Source organism: Narcine bancroftii, chromosome 10 (genome assembly GCF_036971445.1).
Source record: "Narcine bancroftii isolate sNarBan1 chromosome 10, sNarBan1.hap1, whole genome shotgun sequence".
Classification (NCBI taxonomy): Eukaryota; Metazoa; Chordata; class Chondrichthyes; order Torpediniformes; family Narcinidae; genus Narcine; species Narcine bancroftii.
In genome coordinates, this window is record NC_091478.1 from 15,089,616 (window position 1) to 15,103,763 (window position 14,148).

General features: G+C 40.5%; 1 protein-coding gene across 7 annotated transcripts in view; it reads right to left on the minus strand.

Annotated features, from left to right (window-relative positions):
• The window catches only part of ablim1b (actin binding LIM protein 1b), a 284,014-nt gene that overhangs the window by 47,565 nt on the left and 222,301 nt on the right, over positions 1 to 14,148 (minus strand). For 4 of the 7 annotated variants that reach the window (XM_069900018.1, XM_069900016.1, XM_069900015.1 and 1 more), the window contains exons 10-13: positions 11,860 to 12,015; positions 10,621 to 10,668; positions 8,223 to 8,258; positions 2,358 to 2,487 (exon numbers count right to left, since the gene is read on the minus strand). In XM_069900018.1, coding sequence (XP_069756119.1) covers positions 2,358 to 2,487; positions 8,223 to 8,258; positions 10,621 to 10,668; positions 11,860 to 12,015 — 370 coding nt within the window. The remainder of the gene's footprint in view (positions 1 to 2,357; positions 2,488 to 8,222; positions 8,259 to 10,620; positions 10,669 to 11,859; positions 12,016 to 14,148) is intronic. The other 3 variants (XM_069900020.1, XM_069900019.1, XM_069900017.1) reach the window with 1 other exon arrangement.

A 14,148-nucleotide genomic window follows, 5' to 3' on the forward strand; every position in this document is an offset into this window, starting at 1 on the left:
TCACAACTTCAGCAGACTTCCTTGCATAACTTAATTTCATATCAGCCACTAGTGTTGGATTTTAAGTTTGTTGGGAATTTGGAGAGAATAATAGGGAATTTGTAAGAATTCCCCATAATGGACCTTCGTCAAAAAAAGTCAATTGTTGTACTTAACTGCAAAGCATTGAAATATGAGCAATGGATCAAGTAATTTTGTTAGTCTTTTGTCACAGCTATGTCAACGTGCAGTTGACATAATGCAATGTTAATTATAAATGTGTATAAAAGAAAATTTATCAAAGAGTACAGAAAATTGAATGTTTTTTTGCAGCAAATGTGATTGCAATTAGAGCCAATTATCCCCAAAAATCGCTTCTCTAATTATTTGGGCAATCACAGAATTGGTTCAATCTGTTGTAGATCGCATTATTGAGTGAGTGAATTAAAAATCTATTTCTGCTGAATGATTTACAAGCACAGGGAAATGTGGCAGCAGCCATGAGGCCTTTTCACACCACAGGTGAGCAATGACCCTACTCAGACTTGAGTGAAATTCCCAGGCCTTACTGCGGTCCAAATTCTCTGTAATTTTCCCTCCCCAGCAATTTGGTAGGGGGTGGGGTCCCCCCACTCTAAGGGATGGCATAGTGAGTGACGCAATACGCACTCGCAGAAAGTCCTACTGGAAGTCGGATGACACTGTAATGGCGGACGAGGATTTTCCAAAAATCAATAAAACTAATGTAATGCTTCAATAAATCGAGTAATTCGATCCATAATCCTACTGCATAAACACCTCTCCCACAAACTATTTCTTCCTCGATTGGTGACGCAGAACGCTAGCGCTGACATCACGACACTTCCACTGCTCAGCTATTTGCCAATTCAGACTGCAGGGATAGGGTGGCCCGGGAAGTTTCCCTGGGCTAACATTTTCACACCACTGGTTCATGGGAGGGTTCCCGGGAAAATTTCCCAGGAATCCACATTTTTACACGGCAGTATGAAAGGGCCTATGGATTAAATGAAAACAAAATCTGAGTGAAATAAAAATGAAAAGAATGATTGCATTTAACATTTCATGTGCTTAACTGGATGAACGTGAAGAGTCCAAAAGTGCACATCCTGGCAAATTATTATGAATCCATTTTTTTTCCTGTGCATTTAAACATACAATATTGGTGATTGCTATTAGCACAAAATAACAAACACCAAATAAGGAAGTCTGCAGACGCTGTGATTGTAGTTTACACAAAAATGGTGGAGAAACTCAGCAATCCACACGGCATTCTTTATGTCTGAGCAGTAAATCCTTGCAAGGTCTACAACACCGTTAAGAGCTGCATTCTCTTGTGGATAAATGATCAAATTGAAGTTTCAAGTTATTACATGATTTGATGGGCATTTCAGAATCTGAGTATTAGATTATAAAAGAGGTGGATACAGAAACGGTGACTGCATTAGTCACCATCTTCCAAAATCTCCAAGATTCTGGGGAAGGTCGGGCAGTCTCGCAGCAACAAATGCAACAACTCCATTCAACAAAATAAGGAGGAGAATGTAAGAAGCAGTCAGCTTAACATCTGCTGTTAACAGCAGGTTGGAGCCCTACATTATGGTAACAGGAAAATTTGGTTCCCTGTTTAAGGTTTCTTGAATCTTTGAAGTTCTTTACCTGGAAAAGATGTGGAGATTTGTTGATTTTTTTTGAAAAAGATGGTTGATTGACCAAAAATCATAGGCCCCAGCTTGATAGAAATTACTGCCCACATTTTGAAAAAGCTCAAACATCATTCAACTCATATTATTGTGATCTATGTAAATCAATAACTTGTCAAAGCAAGCCTCTAATGTGAAGGATATGCCAGGAAACATTTTAGCAGGAGGCAAAATGAAAAATTTGGGGTGGCACAGTTAGGGCGACATTATTATAGCACCAACGATTCAGGTTCAAATCCTATAAGGAATTAAAAAAAAACTTAAGAAAATAGACTGGGCTGAACAATTCAACAAACAACAGCTTGTTCAATAATACATCACTAATGCAGAGGGAGATTAGGGGAGGTGCAGATAAACCCAAAATCTGACTCAACAGACAAAGATATCTCCGTTAAGCCACAGTTGAGACAAATGCACAAAAAAATCTTCACTTCATCATTCAGTACCCAGTTTGCCATGGTGATGCTTTTAAAATGAAACTTTGGAACAGCCAAAAAATTGATGAATATCACTTAACCTAGAAAACACAAGCTCATCATGACCTGTGTGCAAATCAAATTGACTTTCATTCTGACCATTTTTGTAATATCGATGTGCAAAACAAATTCCCCAGATGCTGTGGAGTTAAGGGTATGATGACTGGATTTCTTTACTTACCTGGCCTGTGAAAGTGCTGTGGAGAGCGGGCAACAGTGGGTGTATAACAGTGACGATTGTAGACAGGAGAGCCAATGGAACCCTGACTCGAGGACCTGTGCATGAGTCGATCACGAGCTTCATGATACCCCTGAAATAAATTTGCATAGATTATATTCTCAGCTCAGACAAGCATGAGAGCTAAACAAAATCATGTTTCAAACAGAGATGGCGTATTACTGCAAGATGGCTTAGAAGAATTGTACTGTGAAATTAACACACCCAGAGACCAGAATGGTAGGACTGTTATCATTGATCATGACAGATGCATCGCACTCTACAGCCAAGTCCACCAAAAAGGGGTAATCTCTTCCCTTATTTACTCAAAGTACACTGCATTTTAATGGATGTTTGGATGACTACAGTTCTCAGACTCGCACTGCACTTCCATCAAGCTAATCAGCGTTATGTACACAAGAACATTAGAGCAAGGGGTCTGATCCCTAAGCTGCTGTTACACAATGTCTAATTACCCAGCACCAATTAAATTTGAATAGGGTCTGACAGTTGGCTTTGAGAAGACCAGATCACTGAAAAGAAGAGGAAAGAAAGAATCCCATGCCCTCAGGAACCATTGTTAGAAAACATGGTACGCATATCCCACTTCATTACACTCAGTGACTATGAGTTGGATATGGAACAAACCTGAGGAAATAAAGTTGACACAGAATTAATTGAATTTTACAACAGTTTCAAGGAAATGTTCCAGTTTTTGTATTCCTACATCTACAACAAAATCATGACTTTCATTCAGGCAATTCTCAGTTTGTCTTGGTGGAAATAACAATCTCAAGACTGTTCTTTACGAGTGATTTTCTAATCTGATCTGATGTCTTACTTACAACGTGCACTAGTGATCATAGTTATCTCCAGCCACAGGAGATAATGGCCTGGGAACACTGTGCACGATGATAGAGGAAAACGGGCAGAAGGTGGGCGGCGAGACAAAAGTATGGATGAATACAGGCACAGGGCAAGAAAACTTGCATCGTGGGATTATTTATGGATCATAATTTCTCTAACATTGGCCACTTCATTTATCAATCCCCTTTCTCCTTTGTATCTTGACGCAAGTCTGTTAACTTCAAGCTTGTATTGCATTTGAAAGGTGCAGCAAATTCCAAATCTTTGGTGTGAATCACACAACTTCATGATCACAGGGCTCTGGCTATGTGGCCAGCTGGGATTCCATTCATCTAATACAGTAAAACCCCCTGTTATCCGGAATTCAAGCAACCAACAGCTTCAAGCAACCAGCGAAAAGAGAAAAAAAGAGGTAAATTAATTGGTTTAAAAATTTGCATGCCTTGCTGTCAGTTCACCAATCACACAACATGCAATTTCAAGTGACTGGAAAATGCACTTATCCGACATCTACCAATCGCCAATGGTGCTGGATACCAAAGGTTTTACTGTAGTACAAATAAGATTGATCAATTCATTCTTTCAGCTGTACCTCATGAAGAGCATTTGTACTGAAACAAATAACCAGCAGATCAATGCAACTATAGATATATTTGTGCTTTTACTTTGAGTAAATCTTTAGCAATATTAGCTTCGGGCTTTTTAAGCAGACAGATAATTGTATTGATCAACCTTTTCATTGGAATCCCGTTTTTTATGGTGCCCAAGTGGAAATATTGTGCTTGCACGTCAATATTGCTAGATTAACATTGATGTTCTAAGCAGTGATCCCTCAACATTCCTTTAACGTTATTGATACATGACATGCAAAGTTCTCAGTTAACATCTGTTTCATCTTGCATTTGTATGTGAGCTCTTAGACAACACATGGATGAAGGAAAAGGTTTTATAAAATTGTTGTAAACAGCCACCATGAGGTTTTGCAAGCCTCCATTACAGATCTCTCATACAGCAGTCTCCTTGTCTGTGTGAGCCCCCTGCTGGCAGCCGAGTATAATCAAACAAGAACTATAATCTTTAAGGCCTTGCTAGTGGCAATGCAAGAAACAGGTTTTTCTTCCCCCACCCCCCCCCCCCCCCACCAGTTTTGTCAGAAATCATTATTACTTAATTCCAGTGGAAAGGACAAGAAGATAGCACAACAGTTGCCAGCGTCAAGTAAAAAATAAATTGCACCATTATTCAAACCTTACTTAATGACTAATTTTAACTGAAAGAAAAGCCACAAGGACAGTAAAGTCATTTCGACAATGGGGGGGGGGGGGGGGGGCAATCACAACAGAGGGACAAAGAGATGAAACAGGAAATGATCCAAGGAAGAAGTATGGTAGGTAAGAAGAAGAACATTTTGTAAGAGGATTTAAAAGGGAAGTCAGACTTTAACACCTGCCTTTCTTGGGCTTCCCATTTTATTCAATATTTTTCAGATACAGAATGGAAGGGGTGAAACAAACCATGTTGGTGAGATAGAAGGAAAAACTTCTTGAGAGCAGGAGTCAATATTTGATTTGCAATGAGATACTTCATTCCATTGAAGTTGTAAGGCTGAATATCGCACCATACAACCTCTATTTATAGTCAATCTTCAGTAGGTCAATTTGATGTAGTGGTTGATCCTGTTTGACATTAAATGAAAGCAGTGTGCTTTCTAAGGGTCCTTTCCTGGTAAGCAGCCTCTGAATATATCCATAATTTAGATCCATAATTTATCAATTAGTGAAGTCTGTGAAATACCAGCGGCAGCCATTGACCCCATGTTAAGAGTAATTCTGACATGCTTATTCCTGGAGGCATTTCAGAAGCATGGTTTCCTCCTTGTATCTCACAGACAGAAACACTGCTGTCAGATTTAGCAAGTCGCACAACATTTCAAAAAAACACCCCAGTCGCCTGGAACTCCCAATGGCTCAGGACTGGTCATCTATCATCTCACTGTACCTGGAGCTGTGATGTGCGAATTTAATACTTTCCCACATGGTGAATTATAAAGAAGGCTAAGAAAATATATGAAACGATGCAAGAAAAATAAGGGGTGAAAGGTGTGGGGAAAGGAAAAATATTAGATTGTTGTGGAGTAGGTTTACATTGGTCAGTGTAACATCGTGAGATGAAAGGACCTATACTGGGCTGTAACATTCTCTGCTCTAATGACTGTGCTACCTGCTTCTCTCCCACAATTTGTAACAAGATGAGAGAAGATTTTAAACAATATAATCACCAAGTTCAACAGGAAATAGCATATCAAATGTGCTTTGCACATTTTAAGAGCAATTAGAATCCAGTATTTGCAGACAGTCGTGGTACGATTGATTTCATGAGGATTTATTTGTTTAAAGCCACAGGCAAAATAATCACATTGGCCACGTAATGACATTTCTTCGTGTTGCTGACAGCTATTTGCCTCCTCCAGAGACACAAATGACATCTGACTGATCATCTCATGTTTCCTGATTTTCCTAAACAATTCTGATGGGGCCATTGGCTTTTGCAATTTAAATAGCTGCTGGTCTGTGGCCCTTTCAGTAAGTAGACTGAAACTGTTGCTTCACTCCACTGCTGTGCTCCATGGAGATTATGCTGGGAAAATTGATCCCATGCCAGGTTCGATCTTTATAAAACATTTGCCAGGTTACACTTAAGTATTGTGTGCAGTTCTGATTGTCACACTGTAGAAAGGATGCAAATGAACTGGAGAAGGTGCAAAGGAGATCCACCAAAATGTGTGAAGCATAAAAGTCTGCAGACACTGTGATTACAGTAAAAACATAGAAATGCTGGAGGAACTCAGCAGGTCTTGCAGCTTTCCACAGGAGGTAAAAATACTGATGTTTCAGCCCTGAGTCTTTCTTCATATCTTGATATGACAGTATCACAAACGGCAATGAGGAAGTGTACAGGAGGGAGACGATCAGCTCACTGAATGATGTAATGACTACAACTTTGCACTCAATGTCAGCAAAACCAAAGAGATGATTGTGGACTTCAGGAGGAAGTCGGAGAACACGACTCAGTCCTCATTGACGGCTCAGTAGTGGAGAGAGTCAAGAACTTCAAATTCCTGGGTGTCACCATCTCCGAGGATCTGTCCTGGAGCCTCCACGTAGATGCAATCACAAAGAAGGCTTGCTAGCGACTATACTTCGTGAGGTGTCTGAGGAGATTCACCTAAGACTTTTGTAAACTTCTATACATGTACCATGGAGAGCATTCTGGCTGGTTGCATCACTGCCTGGTAATGAAGGCACCAACTCTCAGGACAAGAATAAACTCCAGAGGGTAGTTAACTTGGCCTGCAACATCACAGGCACCAGACTTCTCTCCATCATGGACATCTACACGAGGCGGTGTCTTAAAAAAACCCAACCTCTTTATCCTCAAAGAACCCACCACCCAGGCCATGCCTCTTCACTCTGCTAACCATGAAAAAGGTACTGGAGGCTAAAGACAAGCACTCAATGGCACATGGACAGCTTCTTCCCCACTGCCATCAGATATCAGATTCCTGAATAATCAGTGAACCACAGATACTGCCTTACTGTTTGCACACTATTAATTTCACTTTTTTATAGTGATGTCATAAGATGGATAATAATATGAACACTTGCACTGTAACGCTGCCGCAAAACACCGAATTTCACGATTTGTTCATGACTATAAATTCTGATTCTGAATATATCTTTACCTCTTTTGGATGAGACCTATTAAGTTCTTCCATTATTTCTGTGTTCTTATTGTAAACAAAATACTACCTGGTTTGGAGCACTTCAGTAACAAGGAGAGAATGAACAGATTGGTTTTGTCCTTCATGGAGAGAAGGATAATGTGTATTTGATTATGAAGGGAATAGATAGGATAGACTCTCTTTTCCTTGGTGGGGTGTCTGAAATAAAAGCAGTGATCCAAAGTGAGAAGGAGGTGGTTTGGAGGGGATTCCCGAGGGAATGTTTTCACAAAAAGAGGTGGAGGAAGTGAATTCTCTCACCAAGATTTAAAATCTCCTCCCTGCTTTGATTGGCAGGCAGGAAGCCTATGGATGGGGCTGCCAGTTGTCAAAGCTTTCAGGGCAGTTTCAGCATGGGGCATCCTCACTATTCTGCTTGAGATCCTGATCCTATCTGGAGCACTCTGTGGGATTCTGGCATGAGCGATTGGGGCTAGGTCGATACAGGAGGCGTGGACCACCAGTGACAATCCTTGGCAGGGGCAGGGGCAGGGGCTGAAAAGATCTGCCCTGTAGTATTCTCTTTTAGTGAGATAATATATATGAAAGAACCTATGAAAATCCACAGGGTAAACTACTGTGAGATCCATTTACTAGGCACCTGCTGTTACTGTGCATGTGTTTAATGGACCAGTCCATATATTTCTTTTCCAAAAGAAGGTGCACTCGCCAATAAAAAGCAACCATCCAGTCACCCAAATCCAGAAAGCAATTATCAATAGGATGTTTTCTTTTCAGAGCAAGAGATATTGTCGTCATTGTTGCATAGACAGAACAAAATGAAAGGGCTAATAATATCCTTTCTGGCGATATTCTTTCGAGGATCTGTGTTGCAAAACTGAGGCAACAATAATCTGCATCTTTGATTTGAAATATGAGCGGCAAAGCAAAACACAAGTGAATTGTAATCAGTCAAATCCATCTGACGACAACCTCTGCTGGCACATTTTCAGCAATTATTATTTTCATTTGAGATTTCTAGCACAGATAGTTTGTCTTTCATCTTGAGCAAAGTGGTTCCATTGGGTTCCACTGCAATGTGCTTTGCCTCAACACCCCTCGGGAACTGTTCAACAGAACTGCACGATGCTGCTGATGCGCTAAAGTTCTCACTTTTGCATGAAGCAAAAGAATATCGAGTGGAGAGGGCCGAGAGGTGAATGTGAAGTGGTAATACTAACCTCAGCTGAAGAGGTGGGGGAAAGTGTCCTTGGCGACTGTGAGATAAAGAAAAAAGAAACATGTAAAACTTTCTGGATTACATCAGATAGAAATTGATTGAGCTTGAAAAATACCTCACCATGAACCTTGGTTTGTTTCTGGGACATAGATGAGTGAGAAAAAATACACACTTTGTGATTAAATAAATTACATTGAACAAAATACTCCCATCTATGTTATAATGAAACAGATACAAATCAGGAAAATATTGGGACAAAACATATCAACAAAGCATGAGCCAAGACATACAAATGGTTAATGCTAATTATTAAAATTATTTTTACATACATACATACACACTGGGACTGTTTTCCTTTAATTGTGTCAGTTTAGTAAAGGGAATCAGAGCAAAAAAACATTTCTTGGAAAACACATAATGCACTTGTTCTGCCTTTTATCCTTTTCCCTTGTCTGGTCTAATTGACAGCTCACTGGAAGCAACAATCTATTAAGTAATAGATTGTTGCAAGAGTGAAGCCGATATGATTTTTGCAGGTATTCTCCTCTCTATCACAGTTTACCGTAGGATAGGCTTCTAACATTCCTTCAGTCAATGCATTCCACTTGAGAACAATTTCTCCACCAGCACCACTTCATCTACATATAAAGTGTCAAAACAACTTGTGTCTGGGAACTTTTCAGTTGCAGGACACTGGTCCATTTATTCACAATGTTTTCAAATTTATACCAGTAAATAAAATGGGGAATTAAAACAGCGAAATGAGCTTGTGCCTTTTTTAAAGGTGGGTAGACAATGTTCAGATTACATTACAAATCCAGTTCTTTTCATATGATTCTGTAAGGTTTGCAGGCACCAACTTTCATTTTCATTTGGAATCATGCATCACTGAAGGAGAACACTTGGCCCATCGTGGCCAAGAACAATTTCGAAGCTGCCCTTTCCTTATGACCCTCCCTATACCGTAAGTAATACTGGAAATATGCCCTCAACATCCACTTGGTTAATTTAATCCACATTATCATTTGTTGAGTTGAATCCAAGTCTCCTCCCCTCTTAATTATTTTGTGCCACTGCTCTTACTGAGCATCTAACAGTGGAGGGAGGAGTGCCATTCATCCTCCTGGGACAATCACAATGTCCCGCTTACTCTGTAATGCTGGCTCACAACTGGAAATTGCACACTCTAATAGGGCTCAGTAATAAATGGGGCAATAATGTTACAAGTAAAACCAAATCATGGCGTGGATTCTGTGCTGACAAAAAAGCTCTTGGTAACATAAACGCTGTTGAGATTTGACATACAACAAGAGCTTTCAGTTCCCTTCGTGTTGGGTCAGAGGAAGGCTGCGGCTAAGGACTGTAGAGTTACCATCTTCTCCTGGCCAACAATGGTCCAGTTCTCCCCTCCAAGCCATTTGTCATTTTGAAAGAAATAGCAAGCAGAGGAAATCCACACAAATATACTTATGACACCGACACACATGGCAATTCTCTCCCCATTCACAAGGTTTACAAATTACAACTCAAGCTCAAAAGATATTTAATTCAATCATTTAATCAAAACATTTGCCTACATTCTTCACTAACCAGTCATTTCATTCAGCTTTTATCCTTTTCTCACATAAATGACGTGCCGTGAGCTACCAACCTACATGACCGTTATTGTCAATAATCCTAAGAATTGTCAGTATCTCAAACACAAAGGTCCAATTATGCGTTACTTTGCCACCGACTTTTAGATAACAGCTCCTTCCTTCAATTTTGTCTTGTTTTAAATGTTGCATCCCTGTGGACTGGCACAATGAAAGGAATGATAATGATTAAGGTGAAATTGTAGTATCAGGTAAATAAGATGTATTGGAACAAATTATTTAATCATTTTTTATCAGCTACAAAATATTCTTAAAAAGACACTACTTTTGAGTGGACATGGAATTTGACAAACAATTTTTTTTCCAAATCTGTAAGACTGCTTTAAAAAAACTGAGAAATTTGACCACGGGAATATTCTGCTGAGAGGAAGCTGTCCAATGAGGATTCAAATGCTTCCTTAAAAACCAGTCCTAATTTCAAAGAGTTAGTAGTGTTAGTAGGGCCAGCAGAAAGATGCTTTATCTCTCAATGGGAAATCTGCAACAATCCCAACATCCAAATGAAATTTCAAATGCCCAGTTGTACCAATAGACAATAGTACTGAATAATATCAAAGTTCTCAATTTCATTAATTATTTTTTAAAAATCCTGTTTTAGGGAAAATGGAGGAGGATTCATTCAACCAATGCATTGTTGTGGAGAGTTTGCTGCAGGTTTCTATGGACTCATTGGCCTCAGCAATCAGAGAAGTTAGTCATGTTCAATTGCACGATTCTTGTGCAAAACACTCATTACCAACTTACAGTTTCACTCTGAAAAACTGAGTCATTGTCACTTCTTCTATACCGAGACTGTCAAAGAGAATCAATTTTTAATTTTCAGCACTGAGCATCAATTTGTAAACAACTACCCCTTTACTAGTTTCAGATTTCTGGTGCTTAGCTTTAAATGCAAATATCTCTGGGATTAAAAAAATTCAGTTGATCCTTTATCTGTTTCACCTTCTTACTCAAACCCTATATCTTGACTTTTGTAGACCAATTACCTGTAATCCATAGCCTTCTGAGGTTGAGAAATCGAACAATTCTGATGCCTTTGAGTGAAGAATTAATTGAGTACAGAATAGACTCTTTGGCCCAACTTGCCCACGTTGACCAAGGTGGCCTCCTGGCAAGCTCTATTTATCTGTATTTCGTTCATATCCTTCGAAATCTTTCCGAGTAACATACCTGCTCAAATGCTTTTGTAATGTTGTAATTATACCCGCTCCATAGACTCCTTTGCCAGCTCTTTCCAGATAAAGGCTACCTTCTGAATGAAAATGTTATCCTTCAGATCTCTCCTGAGTTTCTTCTCTTACCTTAAACCTATCCTCACCTTAATTCGAAAAGGCTGATTCGTTATCCAAAGATAACGATCCTTGGTTCTCATCTCAACCTGGAAGAAACTTCCTCTTAGCATTTTTTCCATCAGTCCCTCTCGGAATACCCTTCAATTAAATCATCTAAGGTTTTGTTTTTGTTTCTGTGGCCCATCCATCCTTTCACAGAAGTATCTCCTTATACATGGAGCCTTCCATACTATGACAAATTATGTCTCCTTTAATTTACTCTCCAACAGAAGACTGGTCTACAAAATAAAGACTCCTTCCATTTCATTCCCTTAGTGTTCAGTTTGTGGTCTTCACATTTCTCGAGTTCTCCAATTGCCTGATATGTTAACCACTGACCTCAGCACCCTTCCCTCTTTCTGGGGCTCCTCTCATCACCCTCAAGTCTGCATCCCACTGGAAATTACATCCTCCCAAATGTCAACCTGTTGATAAACTGCACAAGTAGTAGTGCAGGTTTCCAGCCTGTGTTAAAAGAAGCTTCAAACACAAAACCTCTTTGGACTTCCTGCCAACTTCTTTGGGAGGGTTAGGGCAGACACACAGTCCATTATGCATCCCTCGTGCAGCGGAACTAAAAGCTAATCCCAGAATGATGAGCGAACAAATGTAGGCCAATGCATGTTGAAATTCCCAGTCAGGTGTACTTTACCTCTCCCATACTGTGACGTTCATGTCTATCCTCAATTTTAGCACCAAAATACGGCTCGTATGTGATCAGGTCAGGACGTTCAATATCATAAATGGCCTTAACTTTGGGTATGGCAGCTAGATCCTTGTAGTCAATAATCTCATTGTCCACTTTTGCCTAGGAAGAGAAAATAAACAGGAATATTTCAGAATGTGAACAAAATTCTCAATCTAAAACGAGCTTATAAGATAACAGTATAATGTCTAAAGAAACAGGTTACAGGTAAATTCACTAAAACAAGTCATTGATGGAAATTCACCATGAGAAAACTCACGGACCATCAAATTCACCCCAATAAAATTCACCTTCAATTGAAAGAATGAAAAATGTCATTGCTCCCGCGATTATCTATGCTAGTTCTCCCCCATCCCCCACGCACGGGGAGTTTGCCTCTCCCAATCCCCTCCTCACGGGATACACAGCTAGACTCGAGTTTCGGGCTGATTTTGTGCTGCAGTCCTAGACTCTAACGATCTCCCCTCCCACCATTCCCTCTCTCCCCTACCAGTCACCCCAAGAGAGACCTCTGCAGTTGGGGGTCGAAGGAGGCCCAAGGAGGATTCAGACAACAATGGTCTTTGTGAACATGAACTGCATAAAAAAAACCAGGACTGAGAGAGCAAGGAGGAGGAGGAGGAGGAGGAGTGATGCAAAGGCGGGAGACAGAGAGTGAATGAGATGGTGGAGGGGGACCTCTGGAGCCATACTAACCTATTTTTAATGGCATGCATATGTTTTTGAAGACCAGAATTCAGCCATTGGACAACTGCCCTGTTCTGCAGAAGACTTCCTGTGTCCCTTGGGGTGGGGAAACATCCTGACAGTTTCACCTGTTGGAGAGGTGGTACTGTGAGGGTGCACCGGACACAAGGAGAGCTGGCACGCATCCCTAGAGACTGCAGGCACTCCGCTCTCCTGTTCTGGCTGATGGTGAATGAAGAATCTGATTTCCTCCCTCCCCCCCCCCCCCACCCCAAGTCCTGTTGGGGGTGAGCGCAGATCTTTCAACTCCAGAGTGGGTGGACCAGATGCAGACTGGCAGCGATGGTTTGAGCCGAGGGAAGGCCATTTACCGCACCTTATCTCCCTGCTACCACATCCCAGCCGACATGCTGATGGGGGTGATTCACTGATGGTGATAATGAGTAATTAAAAATCGGTGAATTAGACGGTCGGTGACTTTTTTTGGGGGGGGGTCGTTGGGGGTTGGTGACTTTTTTGGGGTTGGTGATTTTGACAGTCGGTGATGTTTTTTTATTGGTGAATTAGGTGGTCGGTGATGTTTTTGTCGGTGAATTAGATGGTCAGTGATTTTTTTTTTGTCAGTGAATTTTCTGTCAGTGAACTGCACATCAAAGAAGCAGGAATGAAGACCAGAATTTCAGATGGAACAAACAATATGGAAAAAAAAACATCCTAGCTTGTACTTGGTATCTTGCTAGCTTCAAGGTAACTGGATGAATGGAGGTTAATACAATTAACTTTTCGCACACGTTGAGCACTGGAGATTAAAAGAGGATTTCTCCCCTTTGTGATTTTATTGCTAATTTGTTGTGTGCATTTAACGTAAAAGTTATTAGCAGAAAAATCTGCATGTCAGAAAAAAAGAGATAGGTACAAAGTGAAACTCAATCTACTCCACTCCAACCACTTGTCATCTGCCTTGTAAAACCACCCTCAGCTATTTAAATGATCTTGTGGGCTTGGTCAAGAAATTGCTAGAGAGGGGCTGAATGGACTGCATTTACCCCATACATGCCGGCTTTAGAAATTTTACTCACTGGCAGCTCAAAGGCAACAACCAGGGGTACAGTGCTGCCAGAGCTCACCGGAGCACTGCTCCTACACCTCATGAGGCTTCTCCGGCACCTCCTTGTCGCTGGGTTTGGTGAGCTCCAGCCTCTAAAAAAAATTAGCACTGCACCCCTGGAAACAACAATTTTGAGAAGGCATGTCAAAGGAACAACGTTTTGTCACAACTTACAAACTGCATAATGCAATCATCAGATGCAAATGCAGAAAACACAAAGGTTGAATGTCAACTTGTCAAATGAAGTCATAGCTCACTGAATCCACTGGTGCTTAATTTGTTGCCTGGAGATCCATTTTTATTTTGTTCAAGAACTGTAACATTACATAGTCATTCATCTTCAAGCAATGCCTCAAAGGAAAACATATTCCATGAAATAATGGTCAAGAAGGGATAAACCTGGTTTCAAGAGTCAGCTATCAGTGGAGGTTTTCTTCTCA